The 14340-nt window shown below is 34.4% G+C and overlaps 1 protein-coding gene across 1 annotated transcript in view; it reads left to right on the top strand.

Moving 5' to 3' along the window:
- Window positions 1-14340, top strand: part of LOC145249431 (uncharacterized) — a 911941-nt gene that overhangs the window by 163611 nt on the left and 733990 nt on the right. The window contains exons 17-18 of the mRNA XM_080110989.1: window positions 2194-2351; window positions 8586-8744. Of these exons, the coding sequence (XP_079967115.1) occupies window positions 2194-2351; window positions 8586-8744 (317 nt within the window). The remainder of the gene's footprint in view (window positions 1-2193; window positions 2352-8585; window positions 8745-14340) is intronic.

The following is a 14340-nucleotide window of genomic DNA, read 5'->3' as shown; positions in this document are numbered from 1 at the left end:
TCTTTTTTTTCTTTGCAACGTAAACCAATTTCAACAATAATGTTTCTTAGTTGAACACATAACAGATGCATAAGGAATGAATGGTAACAATAATGTGTCCTCGTCGACCTAACAACAGATACACATTTTATCAAGTTTTAAGCAAAATCATTTAAAGTGGGGCTGATGTTTGAATATTTATTGTTGTCGAATGTATACACTTATATATTTATCAACAATAACTGTTTCCACTTCAATTCCTTTAATGCATAGCATTTTAAGTTTAAATACACACGCGCGCATTTATATGTGTATGTGTATCGTCCACAGACTACATGGCTGGATATGATGATATTTTCCAGCAGAGTCTCCTAACCCGAGTGTACCTATAGAAAGAAAGTAAGAAAAACTACATTTAAGAAATATGTTTATTTACATTACTGGCTACTTGAGAGGTTGTACAAATAATATATTTGTAATGCGTTAGATTCTAAGAAAGCAAACTAGTTGTTAATAACATTATATATATATATATATATATATATATATATATATATATATATATATATTTCTGTAGAAATATATTTTCTTATTGTATATCAATCCTTATATAAGAAGCTCAATGTAATTACAGAGCAATATAGAGAATAAATGACAAAAAGTTATATTCCAAAATTCATGACGTTGACCATCTTATAATGTATTCCTTTAATACAGTTGACTTATACAATTTTGACAGTATCTGTTTCGTAGCGCAAGATCAATCTTAATTATTATATCAATCAGCGAATCTAGTATGCCGTTAACTCATCGTAAGAAATAGCAACAATTAATTCTTCAAAAGATTTAACATTGTAAAAATCCGAAAATTGGAAGACGAGCTGCAGTTACCTTTATATCTTTCCATTAGGCCATATTGAATTTATCAAGAATTTGTCAAGAATTGTATAAGTCAACTGAATTAAAGGAATAAATTATAAGATGGTAAACATCATGAATTTTTGAATATAACTTTTTGTCATTTATTCCCCCACCTCTCTCACTCTCTCTCTCTCTCTCTCTCTCTCTCTCTCTATATATATATATATATATATATATATATATATATATATATATATATTCAGATATGTTCAAAAGTCAAAACTAATGAAGACAACAAGGTTGTTAAATAGTGCCCAATAAAAAGAGCGGAATATTCTTTTATTGGGGTAAACAGTTACATATGGTCGCTACAAATAGCCATCTGTTTCAGTCAAAGAGACTTCATCAGGCGACCTGGAACCTCACCACGCAAAAGAAAAAAAAATGTTTGCGTCGTGAGGTTCCAGGTCGCCTGATGAAGTCTCTTTGACTGAAACAGATGGCTATTTGTAGCGACCATATGTAACTGTTTACCCCAATAAAAGAAATATATATATACATATATAAATATATATGTATATATATATGTACACACACACACACACACACACACACACACACATATATATATATATATATATATATATATATATATATATACTATGATTATAATTTACTTACTACTGTATATATTATCTATTGTTTATAATGAACGGTTTCAATATCGTATTAAATTCTATACTAGTTTGACTAAGTAATTGGTAATTGGTTGTCGCTCAGCATATGTGTTGCTTCTCTGAATCGTCTAATTCTCCATCATTTCTTTCTAAAATGTCTGAAATGAACTTAGCGGCATTCTATTGAATAACGACTAAGTCGTAATCAGCAGGGAAGCAAACGCATGATAATGGGTTTCGCATTGGGGTACCCTTGCAAAGTAGCTGTCCATAGACTTTCGGCCTGACGCAAGGCACATGGAATAAGGGAGAGGAAATTCACTTTTCGTTATTGCATGAATAAAGTTATTGCAGTAAATGTATTTCAAGAAGGAACAAACAACTGCAGCTCAGTCGAGACGTCCTGTTTAATCTAGGTATAGGATTTTGTTTTCAACATGACCTTATTTTCGGAAGGAGTGGCATTGGGGGTATAGTTTAAATTACATAAAATCGCTTACACAAATGAAAATGTTCGTTATCTCTCAGTGTCCTCTTCAGTTTCAAGCCCATTGTTTCAACAACTGGGACACGCTTGTTTCTTGCTTGAAGATGTTTACAACTTTTCCGTTTTCAGGATTTGTAGTGCAACCATTAGTATTCTTAACCTGGAAATGATTGATTGGTTTTCTTGTAGGAGGAGGAATCTTGAAACTGTCCATTAAGAGGAAACTAGTGGTTGATGGTCTGATCAGCGCTAATGGACAAGACGTGCTGACATCCACGGCCGGAGGAGGAAGCGGTGGAAGCATGTTGATAAATACTGACCACCTGCAAGGATCGGGCATAATTCAGGTTAGTGCTTACTTTTAAAGAGATCGTTCTATTAAAACGCTTTCCTTTTGCGACACACATGCAAGTTTCCTTGTGCATTAAATGTTTTTTTTTTAATTTTAAAACTGACTCTCTTATATCTATGGATCGTAATTTATCACAATTTTTAATGGATTTTATGGAGAAGACATTGATCTCCTTACTATTATATAAAAGTAACTTTGTGTGTGTGTGTGTGTGTGTGTGTGTGTGTGTATGTGTGTGTGTGTGTATTAAAGAGAGAGAGAGAGAGAGAGTTTCTTCCTCCTAGGTTCCGAAACGGCTGGGCCTATCTCTTGTAAATTTCACAGAATGATAATTTATATTTCTGGCAGTGAGGTTAAATAGTTATTTTTATATAGAAATTCATCTGATAATAATCGAAAATCAAAAAAACTCCGATCTTAAAAAATAGGCTTTTTACAGGGGAATATTTGCATTACACCAGTTTCATATTGCTCTTACTATTTCTTTATCTCCCCTAACCTCTTTGTGCTCTCTAGCAAGTTTAGACTATTTTCTCCGCACTCTGTTTCACTATCACTCTGTGGTTTGCTAGGACAGAGAATAATATATATTATAATTAATATTGTTTTCTCCTATATGGAGTAGTCACAATCCACCGTCAAAAACGGCTCTTTGAGATCAACATGTGGTGTTCGCCGGAATCTGAATGACAGCACGTCTCCCCAGACTTCCAGTACTCTCCAAGTCTTTCGATAACCTTTGCAAAAGAATTTGCGTTACTGCAACAGCCGCTCCTCATTGGTTCTTGTTGGCGGCGACCATTGGTCGTCACCGGAATTTGGGTGAAAAAAAACTTTTCAAGATGTCAGTCCTATTTGCACACAGCCTGCGGAGGTCTGAATAGTGCTTTCTCTCCTCGGTCTTTCCATCCCTCTTGACCTTCCCCATTATCTGGGGGAGGGGGCGTTCATTGTGACATTCGCACATACATACACACGGACACACACACACACACACACACAAAGGCGGTATCTTACAATTATACAGTTTCAGTTTTCATGATTTCCATGTGATGATAGTTTTTCTGTTCCCAACCAGTGTGTTGTTTGTCTCCTCATTCGAGAGTTTTCCTTAATATTTCAGCCGTTCTCATTATTGTTATCCGTTGTACCTTATTGTTTTCTTGTGTCTTGTCAACCCTCGCTTTGATGTAGTTGGTTCTAATTGAGTTATCTTGTGAAGCTGTTATTATTGGTTCAGCTTCTCTATTTTGTAGCTATTTCCAAGTGTTTCCTTAGTCTCTTGTCATCCTTTTGAATCGTTCGTGTAGCCTTTTCTCTTTCTATGTTTCTTTCTTTGTCTTATTCCACGTCTTTTTTCCTATTTTGTTTGTTTCTTTCGTGTTTCTGGCTGCAGTAATTATTTTTTTAAGTGTTCTGCATTACATATTTTCTAATTCTTTTTTGGAGTTTTTACATAGTTTTCTGTACCAAACAGCCGCCTTCATCTGTCTGTTCATTTCACATATAGTCGGTAAGTAATATCCTTTGGATTTAGCGCATTGTGCATCGTCTTGAGTTTCATGGTCTTCTAGTCGAGATTTCTTTAGTTCTTCTTTAACCTAGCTTTAAATAGTCCAGCATATTTTACTAGTGACACTGGCCACGTGTGTTTCCATTCTGTAGGTTAATACAATATAGTTTAGTTTTAAGGAAGTTTCTGGTCCTTTAATTTTCTTTTACGTTTTCGTTGCTTTGATGGTGTCTACTTCTAGTACTTTCAAGTATTTGTAATTATAATGTATCCATAGTGTTCTCATCTCTGTTTGAGTGGATGATACTATACCTTCTACTGCTTCCAGTACTCCCTTTCTTGCTCAGCAGTGCGCGTATTTCTATACTGAATTCCACTCGGATAACCTCGCTAAAGACTCTGCTCGTGTTTATCAGCGTTTCTAGTTCTGTCTTTGTATTTACAAACTGTTTCAGATCATCCATGTACATTAGATGGTTCATTCTTTCTTTAGTGTTTACGAACTTGTATCAAGATTGACATTTTCTTGGTGTACTACTCATGAGCATCATAGCTACAATAAATATTAATGCTGATGTAGAATCACGTTCGAAGATGCTCCTTTGTATTTTGCTTTCAATTATTATTATTATTATTATTATTATTATTATTATTATTATTATTATTATTATTATTATTATTATTATTGGCTCACTAGGAGCTTTCACACAGGTCGTTAAAGATCTCATGTGATACAACCTGCAGTGTTCCCTGGAAGCTGAGTGACAACAGGTCTCCCCAGATTATCCAGTACCCTTAACCTCTTTCGACAACCTTTGAAAAAAACTTGCATTCTCGCAACAGCTGCTTACCATTGATTTCTCGTTAGCAACGACCATTGGTCTTTACTGGAATTTAAGTGGCAATAAGTCTCCCAAGGTCCTAGTTCTCTTCGCACTTATACAGTTGAAGTCTGGTCAGTGCTCACTACTAAGTCTTTCCTTTCTCCTTGACTACTTTGCTATTCGATCTCCCTCTTTTGGGGGTGGGGGAGGGCACTTTTGTGGTAACAGGTTATGGAGTGGTGTTAGAGAACTTATAGGTATGCAGCTTTAATGTTCATGGTTTCATGTAGCGATTCATGTTTTGTCTCTGTAGCAGTTTGTCTGTTATGCACTTGTAGTCCGTGTGTGTTGGTCTCCACGTTCAAGGGTTTTCCTTAATATTTCAGTTGTTTTCATTACTGCTGTCCGTTGTATTTTTCCAGGCATTCTTCTGATTCCAAATCATGCCACTCACTTTTCAATTTTTTGGGGGGTATGCTTCCTAGTGCTCCTACTATTATAGGTATTATTTTGATTTTCGTCATATCCCTTTCAGCTCTCTGGCTAGTTCAGTGTATTTTCTCCGTTTCTCCTTTTCTTGGATATTCACCCTATGGTCAGCTGGAACAGCAAAGTCTACGGTATGACAGGATTTTTCCTTCTTGTTAATTATTGCGACATCCGGTCTTCTTGTCTGGATGCGTTAACCAGTTTGTATGTCCATATCCCAGAACATTTGTGATTCTTGTTTTCAAGTACTATTGCAGGTTTATGTTTGTACCACTTGTATGTGCGTTCGAATACAGTTATTTCCAAAAACCCCAGTGTACTGTCCTTTCTACTTCGTCGTGTCTGTTCTAGTATTCCTTTGGAACCAGTTTGCCGCATTTACTTACTGTATGGTTTATCGTTTCGTCTCTGTTTCCACAGAGTATGCATTTACTGTTTTATTGTGTTCTATCAATCTTTGCTGTGATGTGATTGGTTCTTATCTAGTTATCTTGTGCTGCGGTTATTACGAATTCAGATTCTCAGCTTACGTGTGCTTTACACATCCATGTCCAAATTGATTCGTTTTTTCCATCTTTTGTCATCCTTATGAATCTTCCATGTAGTTTTTCTTTCCATTTTTCTTTTTTCGTCTTATTCTTTATCACTCTGTTTTCTGTGTTGTCGATTTTCTTAGTATCCTTCGCTGTCATGATTATCCTTTCCGTGTTCTGCGTTATGTATTTTTAAAATTCTTTTTGTGTGTGTGTCATGCACACAGTTTTCTATACAAACTGATCCTCTCCCGCTTATTTTTTCTTTCACGTATAGTCGGTCCACACCCTCTTTAGTGGGTGAGCACCGGATAGGCCTATAATTACTGGGGCTGGTTTCTTTCATTGTGTCTTTCTGAATCTAGTTCTGCCTTTTGTCATCCAATCTCGCACGTTTGTTTCCTGTACACATGTTCTCATGCTTTGGGCTACAATTTCGTGTAGTGCTGTGAAGTTTTTGAACCAGTACGCATGTATCCCGTCGTGTCCTGGTGCTCTCCAGTTTGCGATTTTTCCTATGGTTTTCCTTGCTGATTCCATTCACTGTTCCTTCTTCGATTTGCTGTAGCCTTTCTTTCATGTCTTTCAGCCATTTCTGTTGTGTTCCCGTCGTTCTCCTCATATCTTACTCCAATAGAGTTTTGTTTCTGTTGGGTTTGGTCGCTCTGTTTTTGTTTTTCCTCCGTTCATGTTTTGGTAGAATTAGCCCTCATTGTTTTCAAATGTCCTGTTTTGCTTACATTGTTCAGACGTGTATCTAAATCGTCTAAGTCTCCCTTCTTTTGCTGCTATTTTTTAGTTCAGGTCTCTGTGTTTCTTGTTTAGTCTCTCCCTGCTGGTCACATTTCCAGTTTTCAATTTTCTCCACGTCACGTTCTTCCTGTTTATCCTTTTGGCTTATTTTTTATGTTTGTTGGTTTGGGTTTTTAGCTTGATTTCCCTTTCAGGTATGTCGATAAATTATTCCGTAGGTGTTTTTCTGTTTTGAACTCCATACTTACTATCTTACTGTGCGGTTTCAGTGGGTGATTCTTCATGTTCAATTTCATTATTTTTTGTCGTGTTTCAGTTAGTTCCAGTTTTGAGACCCAGCCCCTCTTGAGTATCAGTCTTGCTTGGTCCGCTATCCTTTATTATGTCGTATGGTAGTCACTGGACTTCCATAGCTTATTCATTCATTTCCGATAACTTCTATATCTATATTGCGGATGGATTCTATAAGATTCCATTACGAGTCCTATCTCCATCAATATTATTATTAATATTATTACTATAAATTATATTATTGTTATAGTAATTATTATTATTATGATCATTATTATTATTATTATCATTATTATTTCTATCATCATTAATAATATTGTAATCATTATCATTATTATTATTATTATTATTATTATTATTATCATCATTATTAATATTATTTTCATAGTCATTATTATTATCAAATGTTTAGTATTGTTTTCATTATAATTCTCATTATTATCATTTGTATTATTACCGTTTTCATTATTGTTCTTATTCTTCTTATTGTTTTTATTGCTATAATCAGTATTATTAATTTTTAATACGATGGTGTGTGTTCTTTTGTGTGTTACGCTTACATCCGGGTTGTTTAATTGTTATGTTCCTCTATTTCTTGTCGTAAATAATTTTACCAAGAATTCTTCATAAGTTTTGGTTTCGGTTTCGACTATAGTTGATTGCACATAAATCATCCATTATTTTATAAATAATTTTACTAAGAATTCTTCATAAGTTTTGGTTTCGGTTTCAATTATGACTGAGGAAACTCAAGTTATATATATATATATATATATATATATATATATATATATATATATATATATATATATATATCGAAACCGAAATAAAAAACATATATATATATATATATATATATATATATATATATATATATATATATATATATCGAAACCGAAATAAATAATAATAAATATATAAGTTTTTTTTTTATTTCGGTTTTTATTCAAGTTAATGTACCCAAGTATATAGATATATTTTTTATTTTGAAATCGAACTTTATAATATATAAAAATCGATAGAACATTAACTCTATAATAATATATACGACATCTGCAACAATTAAAATATCATATTTAAGCGTACTTTACGATCGAGCTTTACCGGATGTTCGTGCTAGCTGAGATAAATATTTTTGCAATTTTAGCAAAAAGCTACAATAATATCAGAACGTCTCCATTTACACTGAACATCTACAGAATACCAACATGAATATGTTACAGATGAGTTCTCTGAGGAATTTCAACAGGTCCCGCTAGTTAATATTATTATCTTCATCATCATCGGCCCTGTCGGTGGGGCATTAGAATACGCCGACTGCCCCCCTGCAGAGGATAAAAGTCCCTCAATGAGGGTCCTGGATATGACCTTAAACTATATCCAGTGGTGAGACCCCAGCTTGTGGGCTTTGGGGAGTGTGGAGCAACCCTTTAATTACCATTGCTCCCAGGTCCACTCTGACCTGGAGAGGTAGTACCTGTTAGGGTTCCAACTATCGGTTAAATAGAAACCAACGTGAAAACAACAAATATATTCTATTAGAAAAATTTTTCTTTAAAATCTTTGGATTCGGCATTAAATAACCCGGAAAGGGTTGATATGCCGTAAAACAAAAACAACCAACCAATCATCATCATCATCATTATAATTATTATTATTGTTATTCTACTCTGATTCTTTTATATTCCTTAATCTGATATTCCTTACTTATTTTTCTACTGTTCAGATCTTTTCTCTTATTTCCATTCTTAATCTTATTCCATCGTTTACTGTTTTCTACCTAATCAATATCAATGTGACTTATTTTTAACAATTTTTTTCTCAAGACAAATGGCGGTAAAACAACCGGAACAACCTTTGGCGCCGGCGGTGGTGGAAGACTTGCCATATTCTACAAAAATCTCCAACATTGGTTTGGAAGCTTGCAGGCTTTTGGTGGAGCAGGAAGCCCAAATCCTGGCGGTGCTGGGACAATTTACCTCAAGGTTTGTCAGACTTTTGAAACTTATTTAACTTTTAATGAGAAGAAATGGAAAATAACATTGGACTTGTCAAATAAATTATAGACTTACTTAGATATTGAATGAAATGTATTTTCGTCATCGTTAATTTATTGATCAAACAGTTGACAAGTCTTTGTCTTCCTCTAACAAGAAACGTATATTTTGATGTATACATATTGTAATAAACTACCCTTAGCTCATCAATAAACTGTGATATATCTAGAATAACTTATGCTTATATATATTTTTTCTATTTAAGTCCTTATTATGAATATTACAGAAGAAAAATATATTGCTATTTATTATATAAAAGTAGGTAAATTAGCTGAAAATTTTCGGAATGCTCAGAGCGAGGTCGTCTATTATAAGAGCATAGTTTACTCTGCTTAAAAAGGCCGCTAGGAGTACGTAGATAGACAAATGAAGCACGAAGTTTATTTAAATCACAGCTATCTAGAATAGTTGAAAAAATTCTTACATTTCTCAATCCTAGAACTAAGGATTGTTTGTCTAATATTTTGCGGCATTGCCTTATATAGAATAAATATTTCAGGAAACGAATTTACTCAGATTTACAATAAAAATGTGTAAATATTCCGGTTTACACACACACGCACATACACACACGCGCATATACACACATATACACACACACACACACATATATATATATATATATATATATATATATATATATATATATATATATATATATAACAAATGACAAAAGTCTATATTCCAAATTCCATGATGTTTATCATCTTACAATTTATTCCTTTAAGTACGATGACATTTATAATTCTCCGCAGCTACTGTTTTGTAGCGCAAAATAATTCACATAATTGTTATATCAATAAATGAATCTATTTTGCGCTTTACTCATCAGAAAAATAGCAACTATCAATTCACAAAAAGAAAAGAAAAATTCTGTTTAGTTTGTATATATTTTCAAACTTACTACCTAGCCATAATTTCGTATCGTGCACTGTCGAAATAAATACTGTAAATATTTACATTAAATTTTATGTAGATATGTAGATACATGAAATATTAATAGCGCTAATCTATGCATCCATAAAAGTGAAATTGTCTGTATGTGTGTGTCTGTGTGTGTACATATCCCTACCAAACAACTTTTTCATACTAGAAATTTGGCTGCCAAAATGTGAAAGGTCAACGATTTAACCTTTGAAAACTCGGCCGAACTCCTCCGCCAATTTTGGGTCTAAATAATTTTAGCTGTAGGTTACTTGGACATGGTCGACCTTTTTAATTCAATTTGAGCCAACAAACAATAAATGTTAAGGATCTAAATTGGGGTTAAAGTTTTTAAAACATTGACCTCTGCGATATCTACCAAATTAGCCAATTTTTGGTCTGAAAATGTGAAATTTTACATAAAGTGTATTCAGACATGGGCAAGCTTTTTAATCGGTTTCCGACCGAAAATTTATCTGCCAAATGGTCAAACTGTAAAATATTTGACTTTTGCAGTCTCTAGCAAACTATTCAGCTAATTTTGAGTCTAAACATTTGAAATTTTACATAAATGGTATACAGGTATGCAGCAAGCTTTTTAATCAGTTGTTGGCGAGAATTTCGCTGCACAGAAGTTCAAAATTGAAAGAGGTGACCGTTGCAGACTCTACAAAACTCCTCCGCCAATTTTGGGTCTAAACACTTGAAATTTTAAATGTAGATTCTTTGGACATAGATCAAACGTTTTAATTCGATTTTAGTCCAAAACAATAAAGGTTAGGGGTCAAAGTTTTAAAAAGTTTGACTTCTCGGCAAATTTTTGGTACTAATATTTGACATTTTACATTAAGTGTATTCAGATATGGGGCAAGTTTTTTGGTCGGTTTTTGGAGGAAATGTTGGCTACGAAGGGATCAATGTCCAAAAGAGTTTACCTTTGCGGTCTCTAGCAAACTATTCAGCCAATTTTAGTCTAAAAATTTGAAATTTTACATAAAAAGTATTCAAACACGCAGCAAGCCTTTTATTCAGTTTTTGGCGAAAATATGGCTGTCAGAGGTCAAAGTTTAAAGAGCTTAACTTTGCAGACTCTACCAAACTCCTCCGCAAATTTTGGGTCTAAACACTTAAAATTTTAGATATAGACTACCTGGATATCATTCAAACGTTTTAATATATATATATATATATATATATATATATATATATATATATTCATATGCACATAAAGTTATGAACAGTACATAGGGCCCGAGCAAAGCTGGGCTAACTGCTAGTATATATATATATATATATATATATATATATATATATATATATATATATATATATATATACTTTTTTTACAAAGGAGATATCTTACTCAAGAATCGGCGGTCACTCGAGAATAAGAGTTAATGCGTGTACGATAGTCGCTGAGGCAATATCGTAATAATCGTTAGTAGTGACATTTTAATTACTTATGGGGACGGCTCATCAAGAACTTGTTTATGTTGGACTTGACGAAAATATGTTGTAGTCAGCATGAAAGCAGGCAAACGGAGCAGAGTTCCACAACGAGACAGTTTTAAGAAAGAAGATTTAGTCATGGAATTTATTTTTAGGTTTAGGCACAGATAAAGAGTGGGGGAATTATTGATAGTGGTGTTAGCTAGACGAGTGTGTCGTAAAATATAAAATAAAGATGCATGTTATATACGATAAATCATTATAATACTAGTTTTAGAAACACTATTTATTACTTGAACAGAGCAGCTACTCATATTTGAGCCCAGTTTAAATGCCACAACTCTAACGCCTTCGTCGCATTCCTCATCCATTTCAGAAGCCATTATTAAGCGTATCGTTTTTTGTTTTTTTTATATTTGTGTTAATTTATTTTTATTTGTGTTAATTGTCGTATCCAGAGCATATAGCTCGATTAATGTCTCACTTTTATGTAGACAATGTGTATTATCATAATATGGACATTATTTTTTTTTATATTTGATTCATGGGTAATATTTTTTCACTCAAAGAAATGAATAATTAACTTATACGATGATAGGTGTAATATTGCCTTAAATAAATATTAAATTGATGTGAAATTCGCATCGCGATGGAAAATGAATTACTTAACGATTGTTCGGTCCACGGCATTCCTATGAGATTCCGATCATATTTGAATAAATGGAATCGATTGAACATAAATAAAAACTGAAGTCGTTTCAATTCATTGCAAAATTGCTTCGAATCGATTTTCACGCGCATTAAATTTCCATAATTTACAACAAGTCTATTTGCGCTCAATAAATATCCATTTTTCGTTTTTATATAATGCAAGGAATAAAACGAACTAAAATACCTTTTTTTCTATAAGTGCGATCAAAATGTGTAGGGAGACAAAGATATAGGTTTCTTCTGCTGAATGCTAGTTAAAGCAGTTGTCTCAGTTCGAGGTTAGTAACAAGACAATTAATCCCGATTTTTGTCAATAGTAAACAGAATTTAAATCCAGTAGCACTGAAGAACTGTTATACAGCTAAATTATATATATATATATATATATATATATATATATATATATATATATATATATATATATATACACTGTGTGTCAAAATTATTAACGAGATAATATTTTTTACCGGTAGTTTCGTATCAAAAGCTTCGGAAACGTTGGCAATGCTGAGTGTGAAATTTTCGTACTGTTCCGCGCAATGTATACAACTTGCTATCGTAATTGCTGAATCCACGGTATTTGAGTTGTATCAAACTATTAACAAGGCAGTTTGTTTCGTCAATAAAATGGGTTGTAAAGGTGGACTGGGTAGTTCTAAAAAGAGTCCTATTACAAAACAGCAAAAGGTAAAACTACCATCGAAATATCGAAAATGATAGGAAGGTACCATCAAACTGTGAATAATTTGTCAAGGACCTTACAAAGGTACGTAAGAGAGCTGATAAAATAAATCTAGAGTTGTTTCACGCGGTTCTCTACTCCAAATTAAACGTGAAGTTGTTAAGAACCCTGGGCAGACAAGTCTAGAAGTCTTTGACCAAGCCTGATTAAAGAATGTCTAAAAAAGTACTCGATGTTTCCTTCTGAAAGAAGTGGCAAAGTCTGTTAAGCCTGTGACAAAGCCTCCATTAAAGCAACATCACATACAAAACCGATTGAAATGGGCAGAGGACAACATGACTGGTTACCTTTAATGCATCCAAAACCAAACTCCTATCCTTACATCATCAACGCTCTGATCCCCATCTGGCATCAATTGTGATGGATGGCTCTCGTCTGGATGAGGCGTCGTGTTTTGACAAGCTTTTGGGTTTGACTTTTACTCCTGATCTGAAATGGAACACGTACATCAAGTCTGTTGCCAAGGTCGCTGGAAAGATGATGGGATCCTTCTACCGCTCCAGAAGATATCTCACTACTGATGCAATTCTCTATCTATATAAAAGCCAAGTACGTCCAAGGATGGAATATTGTTGGCATATCTGGACAGGAGCTGCTAAAAAACGCCCTATCCTGCCTTGACAGAGTACAAAATAGACTTCGTGTCTTAGTGGGGGATGCGCTTTTCTCTACCCTGCAACCTCTCTTCCATAGAAGAGACGTTGCGAGCCTATCCTTATTTTATCGTTATTTCCATGGCAGGTGCTCGTCTGAACTCCAATCTCTGGTCCCCCCATGTCAGTCTTTCACGAAAAACACCCGTCTAGCTGAATCCACTGTGAAAAATTTTCCCCACTCTATATCTGTGCCTAAATCAAAACGCGGATTCCATGAACAAAGCTTCTTTCTTAGAACTGCACGCCTGTGGAACTCTGTTCCGTCTGTCTGCTTCCCACAGGACTACAACTTGGATGTCTTCAAGTCTAATGTTAACAAATTCCTAATGAACCGCCCCCTTAAGTAAAGACTTCATCAAATCTCCACACTAACGTAATGTACTTGAAATAACCCTTATCCCTGAGTGGCTTCCGGGCCTTGATAAGTGGTGATCACTGTGTAAAAAAAAAAATGAAAACGGATTTTTCCAAAGTTTTGTTCACGGATAAAGTGCGTGTCACTCTTTATGGTCCATAAGGCTGGAGCACGTGATGGGTCCTAGATGCACGACATCGTTATTAGCGTTTAAGGCGCCAACAAGGTGGTGGTGGGATAATGATTTGGGCTGGGATTATTGGAGGTACTTTACTTGGCCCATGGAGAGTCCCAGAAGGCGTAAAAATGACGTCAAATGTTTACATAGCGTTTCCGAAGGAGCACTTTGAACCATGGCTGAAGAAGCAAAGGTTGACGTTCAGAAGAACCATTATTTTTATGTAGGATAATGCTCCCTTGCATGTAGCAAACAAAAGCAAAAAGTATTTGCAACAACTGGGGTTCTCTGGGCAACGGAAGATGGAGAATGGCCTGCAAATTCACCAGATTTGAACCCAATTGAGAACCTTTGGAGTATCATGAATCGATACTTCTATGCAAGTGGACGCCAATTTAAGAGCAAAAATGAATTGTGATGGTCTCCAAGAGGTATCGCGAGAAATAACTGTTGACGAAATCACAATTAATAATTCTGTAGACCAACGACTTTTACAAGTCATTCATAAA

The sequence above is a fragment of the Euprymna scolopes genome, chromosome 28 (genome assembly GCF_053919585.1).
Source record: "Euprymna scolopes isolate OS-2025 chromosome 28, ASM5391958v1, whole genome shotgun sequence".
In the NCBI taxonomy this organism is placed as follows: domain Eukaryota; kingdom Metazoa; phylum Mollusca; class Cephalopoda; order Sepiida; family Sepiolidae; genus Euprymna; species Euprymna scolopes.
Note: the sequence above shows the minus strand (reverse complement) of the source record. Positions and strands in the feature narration are given on the sequence as shown.